Source organism: Mauremys mutica, chromosome 8 (genome assembly GCF_020497125.1).
Source record: "Mauremys mutica isolate MM-2020 ecotype Southern chromosome 8, ASM2049712v1, whole genome shotgun sequence".
Classification (NCBI taxonomy): Eukaryota; Metazoa; Chordata; order Testudines; family Geoemydidae; genus Mauremys; species Mauremys mutica.
The window spans coordinates 29,253,627-29,270,760 of record NC_059079.1 but is presented as its reverse complement, the minus strand read 5'-3'; the positions used below and the strand labels follow the sequence as shown (position 1 = coordinate 29,270,760).

Genomic DNA, 17,134 nt, shown 5'->3' with positions numbered 1-17,134 from the left:
ATTTCCTCTCCTATATGGCACCCAGATGTGTTTGTGAATCTAATCTTTGGCAGTGTTAATATTATTAGCATAATGTAAGTCTAAGACTATTAGACAAGTTCTACTTTAACAAAAAGATAAAAACAGGAAGCTATTACCTAACTGAATGTCAGTTTCAATTACAATAAACACATAATTATTTGTCAGAATGATCTAGCACCATTCAACCCCTGCAGGGTTGAATTAGTTCACCTACTTTGGTGTCTGGAATTCAAAAGTATGCTATTGACAAAAATCTTACTCTATGAATTTATTATAACTTCCATGAAAATATGGTGATGTTTTTACTGTTGGTTTATATTACAAGGAAAAGGGAATACATGAAATGAAAGCACTGGTTGTCAAATCTTAAATCTGATAAGGCTTTAATCATAATTAAATGCCTAGAATACAGTATTGAAGGAGATCTTGTCATTTTGTTTGCTCTTCATGCACTTACAAAGTTACTTCAGTTGCTGGTTTAAAATCAGGGCCGCCCGGGGGGAGAGGCGGGGGGCGCAAGTGTGGCAATTTGCCCAGGCCCAACAGGGGCCCCCATGAGAGTTTTTCGGGGCCCCTGGAGCAGGGTCCTTCACTCACTCCGGGGGCCCTGGAAAACTCTTGCGGGGCCTGGGCCCCCGGAGCTTCTTCCACTCCGGGTCTTCAGCAGCAATTCGGCGGCGGGGGGTCCTTCCGCCTCGGGACCCGCCGCTGAGGTGCCCTGAAGACCTGCGGGGAGGGGGTCCTTCCGCCCCGGGACCCGCTGCCGAAGTGCCGGGTCTTCGGCGGCAATTCGGCGGCGGGGGCCTCCCACCACCGAAGACCCCAGGCCCCCTGAATCATCTGGGCGGCCCTGTCTAAAATAGGAGAGGAAATGTAGCATATCTGCCAGCAAATGGAAGCAAACTGCTTATGACAGAGTGACAGTTTCCATGACTACACTGCATACTTGTCTCTTCATGATTAGTGGTGGGCTGTAATGCGATGTACCAGGTGCCTCTCTGTAACATAAAGGAATCATTTGTTATTTTTAAGAGCTGTATTTTAGCAGCCAATATTAATCCTCAGCCAGGCCTAGTAGCTGGGCCGGATGTTATTAGGATAGAAGAGGAGTAAGGCTATAAGAGGTGAGGAAAACCCTCCTCCTCCTCTAGCCAGGGATAACTCATGGATGCATAAAGAATGTAGGTAGCTATGAATGTGACGCATCCCCATGCAAGGCACGTCCCTGCTGCTGGTGGTTTGCATAGCCCAGTTCACTTTCTGAATCTCTTTCCTGTAAGCCTCCTAGTAAAATGGAAGGGAAAGAGTAACTTGTAGTTTGATTTTATTTTCAAAATGAAAAACTGGGACACTGTGATTGCATTTGGGGGATCACAGGAAGGTGTTGTGCTGGGGAAATAAGAGAGGTTGGTGGGGAAGTGCGGGGGGAGAAGTGCCCTCTCCCACTTCCCTTTGAGGAAATGGGACACTTTATAGTAAAGGGTACAGTGGGAGAAAACCATATTTATTCCTCTATTGCCCATTTGCTGTTGTCTCCTAATCTCAAGCTCTCCCCTTCTATCTCCCCACTTTTGTACACCTGTTCACCTACTTCCCCATTCATCAGTTGACTTCATTTCCACCTGAACTCAAACCCGCCCACACATCATCCTCTGAGCTCAGAAAGTTCCTAGGCCGCCGCCTCTTCCTCCAGCCAAACCCCCACATGGTCAGAAACACCTCACACGTGCATGCATGTGAATGCACATGTCTCCCTCCAGGCTGCGAACCCCTTTTCTTTCTCTAGAGCTCAGAATCACTCTCCTTAGTTCAGAGGATCACACACACAACCCTTCGGGTTCATGAAACCAACTTGCAGGCTCTGAACTTTTTACCTACCTAATATCCACCATGAGCAGCAGGCTCAGAAGTTTAAACCCTCCCCTTCCTACTTGGTGCGAAATCCAAAACAATAGGAGTAGTAGCAGTAAGGAGCATGTACCTGTGCTTTGAAATAGCCCCACAGAAGCCTCATCTCTACTTCTGCCCTCCTCTTCCTGCAGCTCATGTGCTACAGGGACTCCGGGCCACAGTAAGAAATCCTCACTGGGGAAAAAGAACTGTGCCAGTGAAATAACACACCATAAATTTGTTTCTTCTCTTTTTTTAAATTGTTTGTTAAAGGGAGAGCGGGGCAGTCCAGGACCAGTGGGCCCTCCTGGAGAGAAAGGTGTCATGGTAAGCAGTAAATGAGGTACAAGTCAGCTTTATTTTACTTGCAAAGGAACTGTTCCTTCCCAAAAGCCTAATTCATTTTGGCCATGCCAATAGCAAAAAGCCTTATGGAAAAGTAAAGCATTTGCGATATATTATTTCTAGGAAAGTTTCCATTTAGTAGTTTGCTAAGTACTTTGCAGACTGAAACAGCATGCAGTGAATATGAATCACCCCCTTTTTTTAAAAATGGCTCTCATCAGATTTATGTGCAGGATTGAAGCCCAGTGAATTAGCAAGCATGACAAAAAAGAAGGAAAAGTAAACTTCATAGTCTGCAGATTATGTTTGCTGAGAAACTACTTTCTAAGACTTAGGGCTGGATTCACAGGTGTTGAAATGTCTGACTTTTAGATGCTCTGATGCCTTGTAGAATTCACAGCCCTAAGGTAGATGTCCAGGCTTTCTGTACAATGTGTGGGGAGAATTAGGCACCCGAAAAGGGATTCACAGAAGTCAGCAAGCTGAGCAGGGAGCTGCCTTCACTAGCCAACAAGAAATGCCAAGCAGAGGGTATATTTGAGGGACTTTGAGGCTATGACTACACTACACACATAACTGGCAGCAGCATGTAGTGTACAGGTAGCTACCTTCCTCAGTGAAAAACACACCACATCCACATTGTAGTATGTAGCTACATATGTCAGTGAAAGGCTCTGGCAGAGGGGAGGCAACATTGAAAGGTTCCAGCAGCTCCCTGCAGCCAGAGCCTTTCCCCACTGCCAGAGTCTTTCCCTGCAACCGGGAGCTGCTGGAGCCTTTTCCTGGCTGCCAAAGTGGAGAAAAGCTCCAACAGCAGGGAGGCAGTGGGATGCTACACTGCTAAAAATAGGAGTGTAGGCAGTGAGGCATGGCTTGGGCGAAGAGAGAGCCATTAGGGGCTGTACTTGTTTTCATACTCACCCCCATCCGGCATGTCTTCACTCACCTAAGCTGTGCCTCACCATCTACCCTGCTATTTGTACCAGTGCTAGGGAGCTTACATGGGGATGTACAACATGCTGATGAAAGAAGTGTGCAGCAAGTCACACCCTGAGAGAGGCACCTATTTCCACTTGGGATTCAGAGCCAGGGATCCTCTCCTGGAGTTGGGGGCCTATACTGAGTCTACTGGTGGTTACATTGTTACATGACGTTTCCCTCTCTCCTTTTAATGTTCTTTTTCTAACAAGACCAAACTCTTGTTGCTCAGAGCAGCATTATTATATTTAATGAGAGCTGCTGTGAGAGGTCATGAGCAGGAGGGAGAGGCAGTCTCTCAGGCAGCTTGGTTCAGTTCCAGGGATGGATTTGAATAGCAAGACCGGGGTGCCTTGAAGCTAGCTCTTTTTATTCAGTAAGGAAGCCAGTGCACAGAGTAGAGCCCTGGGGTGATGTGTGGGTGGGCTGATGTATTTTGTAACCATTGTCCTAGCAGGGTGATGCATCTGGTACCAGTTGAAGGTTTTTCAGGGTGTATGGCTTCATTCCTAGATATAGTAAATTGCAGTAGTCAAGCTGGAGATCCCAAACACACAGATCACTAGGCCTGAGACTGATAAGGTGTTATGTGTTTTCTGGCCAGCTGCAAATAGAAGGGACATTTTTTTGCAGCAGTTGCTCTTTAGGTGTGTATTAGCAGAGAAGAGTCCAAATGGACCCCTAGGCTCCAGATCAGTTCAGCAGTCTGTAGAAATGAGATGATATTCTTTGACACACTTCCTGCTTCCTACCAACATTAAATTTGTCTTGACTGGGTTCATCTTCTATCTGCCACTTTACACTCAGGAACAGATCTCAGCCAGGAACTGAATAAACAAGGATTTATTAGTATAGGATACAATCCTGTTAACACTTTACTATCAGCCATAGTGCATACTACTGTGAGTAGTCCCACTAAAGTCATGGTAGAAAGTGCTATGCCAGGTGGTAAGTGTTTGCAGTAAATGTAACATGCCATGACATTGTGGACCAGAGCTAGAGTTTGCAATCTTGGGTGGGCCTGCAAAATAATTTTTCCTTGCCAGTCCTGTTCCCATAAAATACCACTGATACTTGTCTACCATGACCACCTGTTCACACCACTACGCACAGTCCCGGTTGGAGGATAATGGATGGTAAGCAATTCCTTTGGGCTTGGGACACATCCCAAATTTAAATGACTTCTTTGAAATGTATGTATCCAGTTCTGGATTGTGGCACTGACAAGTTTTTCTGTTTTGGGCTCTGGCAACATGTATCCAGGAGAACTATAATTTTGCTGTGTCCGAGGCAGTCACCAAATCAGAGTTGCCAGACTGGATTATCTTTGGGATGGGATGGAAATCTTTTGCCTGTTTTAGAAATTTGAAAATCTGGTTTTGTTCGTAAAAGCTCTTTTGAGTTGGTGCACATTCAGATCTTGTGACCTTGGAGAGTGGATTGCTTCTTTCAGATACTCTGAAGATTATATAATCAGCTTTTGGGGAGATTATTTTAAATGCCATTACCTGCCAAAATTGCAATTTTGAGTTCAGCAAATTAAGATCAGAATTATTCAATCCCTTTTCTATTTTAGGGCTATTCAGGACCTCCAGGGGGCTTTGGGCCTTTAGGGCCACAAGGGCTGCCTGTAAGTATAGACCAACATTTTGATTTAACATAAAATGCAGTCGGTTTAAAAATCAATCTTTTCTTCTGTTACTGTTAAGGCTATTTGCAGAACTGGCATGAAAACATACCAGCTCAGGCACAAATACTGTTCACCTGCCCTTTACCTATATTTTTTATTTACACAGAGCAAGTAGACAAGTAGAATTGTTCAAGACTGATTTAAAGTGTAGCCATTTTAATTTTATTTTGCTGATATTTAATTAAAATCCATTAATTGTATGGATGATGTATTTGCTATTAATCAAAAACAAATGGAATCTTCCTGATTTGCTTGTGTTATACTCTCCACCATGGGTCACCAGCAGGGATAGCAAATGAGCCTTGTAGCACCCTAAAACATAAGTTTCTACCATTTGAACCAAAGGACCTGGTAGCAGTAGTAGGTTCTTATCATTTACATGAATAGCCACTAGAGAAAGGCACAGTCCACATTATTTCTTACCCAGCGCAAAGCCAATACTAAGCATATTTTATTGGACAAGTTGTACTGAAGTAATTTGGTTGATTCTGAGCTTTTAGAAAGAGAGAATGCTTGATTTTTTTTCAGCCTATAGTGAACTACTATGAGAATTTATATGTAGTCTATAATATAGATCTCTTGTCACTTCTGGAGGTATTTCTGTACAGGATATTAAATAATGCGTTGATGTAATACTTAGGGTCCTTCAGGGGCAAGAGGACCTCCAGGACCACAGGGATCTAAAGGACGAAGAGTAAGTAGAATTGTTGTTATATTTTACCTAAATAAATGATCAGCACATGACTTAATAGGAATGTAGTTTCTAAATTACCCCCAGTTGCTTCTTTTGAACTCTCTGCTAGGTTATAGAATATTGATCATCAATATCGATTCAAGGCATTTTAACTGAAATATGACACACAAGACATGTGCTTCTAGTAAGAAATAAGTCCAAGTTCCAGTTCTGCTCCCATTGAAGTAAGTTTGAGTTTTGCCATTGACTTCAATTGGAAGCAGGATCAGAACCAAAATTATTGCTTGTTTACTTTACCCATCTCTGCTTACAGAAATATATTAATGCAAACCCTCATCCCTGCTGATGGGCTGTGTTTCTGTGTTTTACAGACTAAAAAATTTCTTGATCAGCATTCTTTCAATGCCTTCTAATACCAGTGAAAGAAAATTATAATTTCTACTGTATAATTTTAGGAGAGGAAAAACAAAGCTATACATGACACCTAATCTCATCATATTCCTGCACCATAAAACTCATTTTAGACTATTTGCATGTTCCCTATTTTATCAGCAAAATGTGAAAACTTGTATTTTTTTTCTTGTGCACAGTGAACTGATCCAAAGTCCATTTGAGTCAGTGGCAGTTTTTCCATTGAGTTAAACAGTTTCAAAGAGAGCAATTAAGCTGTAAAATAATGTGATGGTTTGATGCATGATCTATGTGAATTCTTCCTCTTAGAAAGCTAGTTAATTACTTATTCTTGTTGGACTGAGCACTCATCACCTTAGATTTAATTTAATGCTTTGAACCAGGGGACACTTGATGCCTTACAGAACTGGGTCTTTTATGAGATGAAAAGTAGGGTATCATCTTACTTAGAGAATACTTAAAACAAAGTTTTAATGGTCTCTTTTGCCAAAATTCTTGAATCCTTTTCTGTCAAATATTTTTTTGTAACAGGAACTGGAAACAAAAATAGTCCTTCATATAGTTAAATATCTGTTACATCATTTCCTTCTTTTTAAAAAGACATTTCAATATATAGTTTTTTGATGAAAATGAAAATGTTCGTATACTTTAATTTACAAATATTATAAGGTTGGAGGATTTGTAACTTTTCTTGGATAAAGATAAATACTTAAAAAGCTTACATATATGTCCTAACACTAGGGTCCTATACAGAAGATTAAGTTTAGTAAACTTGTTTTGCATCATAAAAGTATGTGACCTATATATTCTTTTAATTTTTTCTTTCATTATTATTACTGCCTTATACAAGGTTACATAAGATATTTAGAAAAAAGTGTTATTTTATATTTATTTCCCATAGATTTGAAATATGCTTTATATAGTACTAAGAATATATTACTTTTTCATTAGAGAAAGTTAATATCTTGTCTATAATGTTCTTCTCCCTTCAATTATGGTTTCCTCCTTCAAAATAAATCTATTTTAATTTGCTTCTGTTTTGCTAGTATAATACATATGAACCATTTGTGAAATACTACATATAAAATGTATGATCTCTGCTAAAAGTTAGGAATTGGTATAATAATAAACCTTATTATGAAGCTGCTTCTAACTGGAAATGCCACGTCAATGTTTTCTTTAAGATGAGATATACAGAATAACTTATCCCAGTCTTTTACACTTGAACAAATATGTGAAACCTAGTTGAAACATGTACGCATATCCACTTTTCATCTAAAAATGTCAATATTAGCTCTAAGTGCCTGTGCTAACATTAGATGTTCCTGTATAGTTATTCTACACATAAAATCATGAGATTGTGATGGACTTTCTAAATCTGGTACATTATAGGTCTGATTCTGATGGTCTAACTCAAATAAAGTCCTATTTAAGTGGAAGATTTGTCTGAGTTAGGGTTGCAGGATTAAGAAATTAACCTAAAACTTCAGCTGCTCACAGGCAAAAGCATCTTCAAGTCCCACCAAAAAGAATTGCTATAATCCTATGAAAATAGGGTGCTTGAATTCCTACTTCATTAATAACAATGGATTTGGTCTTCTAAAATGTTACTTTGTAGACGGATTTAAAAGGTTGAGGAAATAAAATGTTACAATTTGGGGATGTATTTGTTGATTTAATAATAATAGTATATCTTTTAACTAAACAGTGAATAATCTTTAAAATCCTCCTAAAACACCTAGGAATGTTCAGAACTGGTTAGATAAATCTGCATGTGAAAACAGTCATACGTAGTTTAGCTCAGAAAATCATCAAGTGAACTGTGGGAAGCATCTAATGAGACATGACGTGCAGCAACATGAATGGTATGTAGAGCAACAAACCACAGTGAAAAACAGGCTGCATTCACACTGCAGCATGTAGCTGCACATGTCAGTGAATGGCTTTGCCAGGGGGAGGCAATGGGGAAAGGCTTGGCAGCAGGGAGTGCTGGAGCCTTTCCCTACTGCCAGAGTCTTTCACGGTGGTGGGAAAAGGCTCCAGCAGTGGGGAGGCAGCAGGACACTGCACTGCTAAAAGTAACTTCATTAGAACTTGTTACAAAATGATCCCAGTGCTGCAGTCTTTGTTCAGGCTAACCTCCCCATTGAAGCCAATAGGAATTTTGCCTGCATTCTCGACTGCAGGATTGGGCCCAATATGGGATTAATGTATGAAAAATATAGAGAGACCACTTAAAACTGAAGATGTCGCCTTTGGATTCAAAAGAAAGCTCAATGGGGACACTGAGCTGTGTGTGGCAGGATTTAAAAGGGCACATACAGCAAGTTGCATGCAAAAATTAAATAAGAGCATATGAAAATTCTCCTTTGTGTATAAATAAAAGAACAGATCACATCTTCACAGCTGGAATTTATAGGAAGTTTTAATAGCAGTGACCAGCTATTGCTGCATTGTTACACAATGAAATGGCTTTATACCATGCACCATTAACCCCTGAGCAGCCATTTAGCATTTAAGACTACCCAGCAATTTAATTTTGTTAGGAGTATCCAGCTATTCAGTCTTCCGTACATGGGGGAATTCTGACTAGCTGAAGAAAAGATCAGGTGTTCCTTCATTCTCTCTTTGCTGTGCCATTTGGTGTACAGTTTACCAAGTAAGTGTCTCACCTAGCTTCTACTGTATTTCACCACTTCATGCTTAAGACTTTCTGCATCCCAGCTAACGTCATTGTGGAGAGGCAAATCACCTACCAACCGTGAGGAGGCCAGAGATAGGAACAGCAGCTGTAGCATGGGAACTGTTGGTTCTGGTCCTACAGCAACCCATGTTTTATTCTTTAAATGTTGCACTTGTGACAAGGGACTATAGAGGTTTCCACGCTGGTGGCTCCTCTGGGGTAGGAGGTGGGGATAATTGTACTTGAGGAGGGGAGTCAATAGGGTTACACTTCTTAAGGTGGGTGAACTTGAGAGCTTGTATGAACCCAGGAGAGGTGTTGCTGGAAGTATAAAAAGACCCTGTTTACAGTAATGAAGCTGTTCTTCCTGCTAGCTGCTGTGCCGGCTCACTAGTATCCAGATATCAGTCAGGAGAGCTGTTAGTACCATATTGCCGTGATGCAAGCTAATTTATGCAATAGAAATCTCAGAGTATGTCTACAGTAGAGCAGGTGGTAGAACTTCCAGCTCAAGGAGCCATAGCTACACTAGCTAGAATAGAAGCATAGCCACCCGAAGTGTACCTGTGGCCTCAGACAGGACTGTACTCAGGGCAGCCAAATCCTCCAATTGTTTGTGCCACTGCAGCTACATTTCTATTTTTAGCACACTAGAGCTAGTGCAGATATGTCTCCTGGAGCTGGAATTTACACCTTCCCACTCTAGTGCAGACATAACCTAAAACATGAGGTGCCAGAGCTGCTTTTTGTTCTTACTATAACCTCTGCCCTTTCTGCTAATATAACCAGCCTCCTTTTTATTTGGTAATGATAAAATATACATTATGGACCAACTTCTGTTGTCCGTTCATGGGCAAAACTCTCATTGAAATCAGGGGGAAGTCACTGTTAGCATTCTTTGCCTATGTTTAATAAGGATGTGTCCTTGCAAATCAAAGATGTATGAACATGATAGCTTTTGCATGGCAGGGAATGGTAAGAAGACGACTGATAAGTTGTTGAGAAATATTTTCATTAGTATACCATTCTTAGCCGCTAACATCCTTCAGACCAAAGTTCAGTATGTTAAAGGTTAGTAGACGTTCATATGTCCCATCTTGAATACACATTTTAAAGTCATTCAAACGCAAGCCTTTCTAAGACGCATACAAATGATGAACCAAAGTCAGAGCAGGCAATAGCAGCACAACTCCATTGAAGCCTATAGAGTTACACTCACTCCAGCTAGGTCTGAATTTGGTCTAATGAACCTGAATTACAGAAGAATAAGGATATCAGTTATGTGAGTCGATGAGATGGGTTCAGTATATTCTGCATGATACTGAATTGAGAGCAAGGGAGAACGTGTGATCTATGTGCGTCTGGACAAAAATAAGACAGGCTCTGGGATATGTTACTAAGGGCTGAAAGTAAGTGTGTATGCTTAATTGTTCAAGGAAAGAGGTTTTAAAACTAATATAATTTTCCATTGTTCTTGCATATTAAACTTGGGGGGGTGGGACATAGAGTATGCTGTGCTCACTCTTTTTTCTATGTGTAGGAGAAAGGGTGGGAATGAGTGCTGTTTATTTATTTGTTTATTTGTTTTGTCAGGCAAATATTCCTGGGTTAATTATGATTAAATAATTATAAACATGCATGATAATATATTTCCTCCTCAAAATAAAGCTGAACCTATGCCAAATTAAAAAAGCAGTAGTGATCACTTGTCAGCTGCATTGCCCAACTCTGCAGTTTGTGGACTCATACAATACGCAGCCTATATTAAATAACTGCAGCCAAATTGTGTGTATTTCATTCTGCACTAGCTACTGTAGGGAATGACACTAATTCTATTTGATCGAGTTTAACTGTGCCAATAATGAGTCACGCAGTAGTATTTATAGGAATGATGCTCTGCTTTTGATAGAATATATAACTGCCCTTTCTTTGGATTCATATTCTTTGCCCTGTGCCAGACAAGAGGTTAATACAATATCTAGTATCACTGGACATCATGTTCATTTCCTTTATTTTGTTTTCATTTTATAATTAAATTACATTGCTCCAAAACCTAGTCCTTGGCTTCTAGTTCTTGCCCCCGAGTTTTATTTTGATTAGCTGTCATTTGATTAGCCATGATTGAAGCAATTGTTAAGTTCTTCCTAATGAATAGACAACTGAAGTCAACTTCACTTAAAACAGTGGTGGCTCAATGTCCAGCAAAAATTCAATGCGTGCATGACGTACCTCAGATCATTCACCCTCCCTATTTAGTTTCTCTACATTCTGCAACTGCTCTGCTTAGTATTCTGATTTTCCCACTTTCCAGTGTCTTCTTTGCTTACTTGACTGCTTCCTTGTGTGATGCATTCTTGACTCTCCCTTCAACTTCCAACCCTTCTTTAGCTTACTGACCTGTCTACTTGCCCTCTCTGGGATTCTCCATCACTAATGTGTCTCCTTCTTCCCCTCTCCCTTTTTGAGGAAGAAGGAGACACATTAGTGATGGAGAATCCCAGAGAGGATAAGACAAACAGAGAGTGTCAGAGAGATGGGTGCACTGCACCTGTCAGGATCTAGCCCAGTGGTTCTCAAACTTTTGTATTGGTGACCCCTTTCACACAGCAAGCCTCTGAGTGTGACCCCCCCCCTTATAAATTAAAAACACCTTTTTATATATTTAACACCATTATAAATGCTGGAAGCAAAGCGGGGTTTGGGGTGGAGGCTGACAGCTCATGACCCCCCATGTAATAACCTCACAACCCCCTGAGGGGTCCCGACCCCCAGTTTGAGAACCCTTGATCTAGCCCTTGATTTATATTATTAAATCCAAACGGAATTCTGTGATGCAAGAGGAACGTATGTGAATCAGCCACGTTTTAGAGAGAAAGTGAGCCAGGCAAAACCAGCTAAACATAATGCTCTTCTGAGAACAGCCTGGTCCCAGGTGCCCAAGGAGAGGGTCTTCCAACTGTTCTCCCCTAAGCAAATACAAGTGTGAAGACTGAGAACAACACTTAGACATTGCTTGCAGCTTCAGCATGTTGTTCGCAGTCTTGAGTCTTACACAACATGCTTTCATCTGAGTTCTTTTAATTACCAACTAGAAAAATACTGTGTATAATATCGCTCTCATGACTATGTAGAAATCCTGCATGACCGTCTAGATGGAACAATGTAGCATGTGATCTGAAGAACAGGTGGCCAATCATGTAGGAAACTCTAGACTATGTAGAAGTGTTACTCAGCCATGTTCTGTGCACTTGAAACTACAAACCATTTTCTTCTTTACACATCAGTTCACTTTGCTGTATGATATTGCAGATCTTATTTTGCTTTTAAGAAAACTGTATCCATGTTGTTCAATAAAACATCCTGAAATAATACTGTTCTGACCATATCTGAAGAGCATCATTCATCAAGTCCTTAAATGCTGATGAAGATCTGGTGGTTGTGATTTACTTGTTCTATATCTGTATTAAGTTATCTTACATTTATTGTCAATATCCAAATGGTTCTAATGTTTAGAATCATAAAAACAACCTCCATTGTCAGTATGAATGAGATCCCCTACGATTTTGGTCATTAGCTACTTTTGGTTGCTTTGATTTAGATGCCTACTTATGGACTCAGTTGCCTAATTTTAAACAAACACTTTTGAATATTTTGACTTTAAACATTTGCTATTATGTAATAATAATAGTACTTAGGTCTTATACAGCACTTTTCATCTGTAGATCTCAAAGTGCTTTACAAAGGAGCTAAATATCATTATTCCCATTTTACAGATATTAATTATAATGCAATATATAGTGTAATACTGTAAGTTATACTTTGTTCATATGTTGGTATTACAAAATCTCAATTTTCAAGAGACTTCAGTTAATCTAGCAATATGGAAGCCCCTGCTGAAAAATAGTTTACCGTTTCTATTTGGCTTTATATTGGTTTAACATCAGAAGAACTGTACTATCTAAATTTTAAAGGCCAGATGTTCAGTCTCAGACCAATTTTTGCACATTCAGCTGATAACATGACCAAATGTGAGCATCCAAATAATCAGTTATACTTGCAAATGCAGGTTTTGTCTGCACATGCAACTGAGAGCATAGAAATAGAGTCTGCCTTCAAGCAGGTTGAACATCTTGTTTAAATATTAAACAGTAAAGGCATTCTTTTTAGACTCATATTACAGCAAGCTGGAAACTGATTTTATAATAGTTGATGCTTTATTTCACATTTAACAGAATAAAAAGTGCTTTCCATCATGTGGAATTTCAGAGCTCCATGCTAAGAGAATGGGTAGCTTTCCATTCAATTGTAAAGCTGATGTGGTATCTTTCTGTTAAATCTCTACAGTAGGTACTGTCAGTAGTTTATAATTAAAACCAGAAATCACTTGTTTAATTTCCAGGGGCCAAGGGGTCTAGATGGTCCTCCAGGAGAGCAAGGGACACAAGGTATTAAGGTAATTATTTATTTGTTTTGTTCAATACTGCTGAGGATGCTTATACAGCACATGATGTTGACTGATGGAAAAGAAAAGAAGGAAAAAAAGGACACTATGAAATAGTTTTGAGTTTGTTATTAATCCAGTGGGGATTCATAATTTTCTGTTTCATTTAGGTTCTTATTTTTATGTATAGTAGACATGTAGATCTGAATTCTGGTTTCATTCACACTGGAGTTAATCCATAGTAGATGCATCAATTTAAGTGAAGTTACTCTACATTTATACTGGTGTAAATGATGGAACAATTTGGCCCATGGTAATTCTCTTTTTCCTCATGTGTAGTTTTCTGTGTGGCAAAACTAGTAAATTTGTACTGAACTCATTCATCATTGGTTATTTGTCAGGGAGAAAGAGGTGATCCAGGGAAAAAAGGTGTTCATGGACTTATTGTAAGTATCAGAGATGTTCTGGGCATTAGGCACTAATACCTACGCTAGGAATTTTTGCCTGACATTGATTTGGAATTTATCTGACATCAGCATTCTCTTTTAATAATTTTATTTGACCAGGGCAAGGCTGGAAACCCTGGAGAAAGGGGTGATTCAGGAGTACCAGTAAGTACTGAAATCTTATAGCCCTGCTACAAAAAACAAAACAAAACCTTGCTTCACACTCAAATGCAAGGGAAATTATTTTCTTTATACCAGTCATTGAGGTCTGAGAATAATGGTTTGCATTAACTTTGTATAGAACCTTTCATCTGAGGTCTTAAGGCATATTAGTAACATCAATTTACAAAGCATCAGAATTCCTCTTTGGCATTATATCTGAGTTTCACAAATGGGTAAACTAAGGCACAGATGGTAGAGTGACATGCTCAGGGTCAAACACTGGCAGATATGGGAATGAAACCCAGGAATATCTGATAGTAATCCTGTCTATTATTAGAAATGTAATCTTTCAGGTGAGATACCGTCTATAGGATGTAACTTAAAAGAACATTGCAGTAGAAGAAATTCTATTGCGTAATTGTGGGAGACAGCTAGAAGTTGCCTTGCACATTGGAATAGTTTTATCGCCATTTTTAGAGGAGACAGCCACTATGGTATAACCGTAGGGTTATGTGATCATTGCAGGGATAAAATGTATATCTCATAAACATAACTGGAACGCTATGTTAGGACACCTTTCCTTTGAACTGTATACCAATAAAAAAGCTTTTCCATAAGAGAACAAAGCTCAGCCTTCTGTGAAAAATCACACATCTTCCTATGGTAATATGGTTAACAGACCAGTCACGCTATAGTGACTTTTCAAGAGTGGTGAGCTAATAGAAAAGAAGTAAGGAAAACAAAGGCAAGAGACTAATATCAATCATATTACCAGTGCAATGCTGTACTTAAGACTAATCATGTTGGTTGCCATTTTAATCAGGGCCACTTCATAGCTTTGCCTGTTTGTCTAGAGAATTGGGAAGTTTGCTGCCCCCTGTCAGTCATTCCACCAAGTAATATGTGTACCACCTCACACCATTCACTTGGAGGGAGTATTGGTCCCACATTGGTTGCTGACAAGTAGAGAGGTCATATAGAAAACACACTGAAGAAATGGCATCCCTCAATAAGAGAAGGAAAATAATGGCAAGGAAGATACCTTGCCCCACCTCTCTTCAGTCGCTGAGCAACTCTCTATTTAAATCCAGTGTTAGAGTCAAAAAATTTGGAATCTCACATAGTTGTAAACCACATCCTTTTTCGGGTGAGATGTAAAACTGAGGTCTTGACCACTCGTGGTTGTGAAGGACCGCATGGCATTTTTTTGCCAGAGTAGAAATTGCCCCTTCAGTTTCAGTCAGGTATGGTATTCTTCATTGTTTCCTGTTCTACACTGTTGCCTGGTATTGCTGAGGTCATTCAAACCAGAAGTCACTTTAGTGCCAGGTGACCTTTATCTATACAGTAGATGTAATTCAGTTTATTTATGGAGTTCTTGAGGATCCATTGGGATGAAAGGTGTTATATAAATTCAAGATGTTATTCTCTTGATATTCCCTTTTACTTCTCTTGGTGATAGTCTTTAATTCCACTGCAGTGCATAGGTACTGGAACTGGGGGTGCTGCCGCATTCCCTGACTTGAAGTGGTTTCTATCATATAAAGGGTTCACAGTTTGGTTCAATGACTCTCAGCACCCCTACTATACAAATTATTCCAGCACCCCACTGCAGTGGAAACCCCCATTTCTGATGTATTAATCTGTGAACTACGGCTGATTCTGCAGGGTAGGTTGGCCCAAGGGTTCTATTTTATAGAGCTGCACTTGTGTCTAAATTCTGGTTCAGACTCAATAAACACACTGGGTATTTGACTCTACTTGCCTTTGTTTAGCTCACTCTAGTTCATATCTGCATAAATGACTCCGATTACAACCTAAAGTGGATTTTGAATGACAAACTAAGTGTGGCCTCACAAAACTCCCATGTACAATATACCCACTTCTGAGATTACAACTGCTGGGCACCACCACACTGGATGAAAAGATGGGTTCATCTGCCAAACAGGTCAAAGAAATAGCTAAGGAAGTCCCATGAGTGACTCTAAGCAGATTTTGTCTCGTTCCCCAGGCAGGCAATAAAGCTGGCTAGACGATAGGGCAGAAATGTATCTTGCTTCTACTGCTGCAGCATGGTGAATGCTTCCTCTTGCTTTCTGCCATCTGTTCTGTTTTTTTCTTTCCTGTTCCCAAGGACCCTTACTGAATTTGAGGGGCATTTTCACTTGAGTGATCTGTGACAGACAAAAAATAATGTATAGTTGAGAGCTCTGTGTTTCATTTCTTCACAGACTCTGGTGTTTATATCAAAGGAACAAATAGAGCAAAACACCTTTAGGTTGAAGAGATATTGTCTGTAGGAACAAGTGACGTTATTGCAGAGTGTTAAAGGTTGCCATTATGCTTCTATATCTCCTCTTCATAGATGGAAATAGGATTCCATGAAACAGTTGAGCAGAACTTGCATGTGTTGCTATGGTGTAAAGCTGAGACTTGTCCAATTAATCCCACATATATTGTTTGAGGGACAAAGAGTCCCTTAACCCTGTTGTTAGGTCACGTGTGAACCGCAGGAATCTGTTAAGATTTTAAATGGAAAATCAGCAAACCAGCTACCCCTAAGTAAATGAAGCACAAGCAGGTCAGCTCACTCGTGACTCACAAGAGGTGACGTAATAACACAGATCACATAGGAGAAGGCTAAGCACATTTCTAGAGGGATTTTTTGAGGGAGTTGCTGGGTGTACAGAAGTGGGAAGGAAGTGGCTTTTTACAGAATTTGAAACAGATCTTTTTCCTATTGGTTTTGTTTCTCTTAGGGCTTGCCTGGACCTCCTGGAAACATGGGTGACAGAGGCCCTGTGGGAGAGCCAGTAAGTTGACCGTCATACTTTCTTGATAAGGCTTTTTATATATTGTACTTAATTCCCTGATAATTCGACTTCCACTCTGTCAAGGTTTGCAACTGTCACTACTTTTGGAAACTGCGCCAAGACTACTTTGGAACAGATTCTGTAGCCCTCTTTTTGGGTAGCTCAACATGAGTAACAGTGCAGAATCTGGTCCATTATATTATGCGGCTTCACACTGCTTAGAGACAGACATACTATATGACGTCGTATGTAAATAAAACTTTAAATGTAGACATTGATGGTTTCCTTGTTATTTTCAGCCAAGTTTTATGCTAGTTATTCTGGAATTCTGGAACCGCATATACTTGGCAGGTTACTGCTCTAACAAAAAAGAGTCTGTTTTAATAAACCTCAGGCATTCTTTTCCTGAATGGTTTGCTGTTCTTATTTCTATTATTACAAAGCCCCACATACTTTTATGTGGCTAATACTATAACAAAAGACCATATAGAGAGGTAGTAACTATATACAATGGGCTGGAAGGTATAAACACGGCAAGAATGTTGTTACATCAACAACTC

General features: G+C 39.9%; 1 protein-coding gene across 4 annotated transcripts in view; it reads left to right on the top strand.

Annotated features, from left to right (window-relative positions):
• Positions 1–17,134, top strand: part of COL24A1 (collagen type XXIV alpha 1 chain) — a 254,256-nt gene that overhangs the window by 164,004 nt on the left and 73,118 nt on the right. For all 4 annotated transcript variants that reach the window (XM_045027373.1, XM_045027372.1, XM_045027371.1 and 1 more), the window contains exons 26-32: positions 2,185–2,238; positions 4,811–4,864; positions 5,565–5,618; positions 13,112–13,165; positions 13,555–13,599; positions 13,720–13,764; positions 16,521–16,574. In XM_045027373.1, the coding sequence (XP_044883308.1) occupies positions 2,185–2,238; positions 4,811–4,864; positions 5,565–5,618; positions 13,112–13,165; positions 13,555–13,599; positions 13,720–13,764; positions 16,521–16,574 (360 nt within the window). The remainder of the gene's footprint in view (positions 1–2,184; positions 2,239–4,810; positions 4,865–5,564; positions 5,619–13,111; positions 13,166–13,554; positions 13,600–13,719; positions 13,765–16,520; positions 16,575–17,134) is intronic.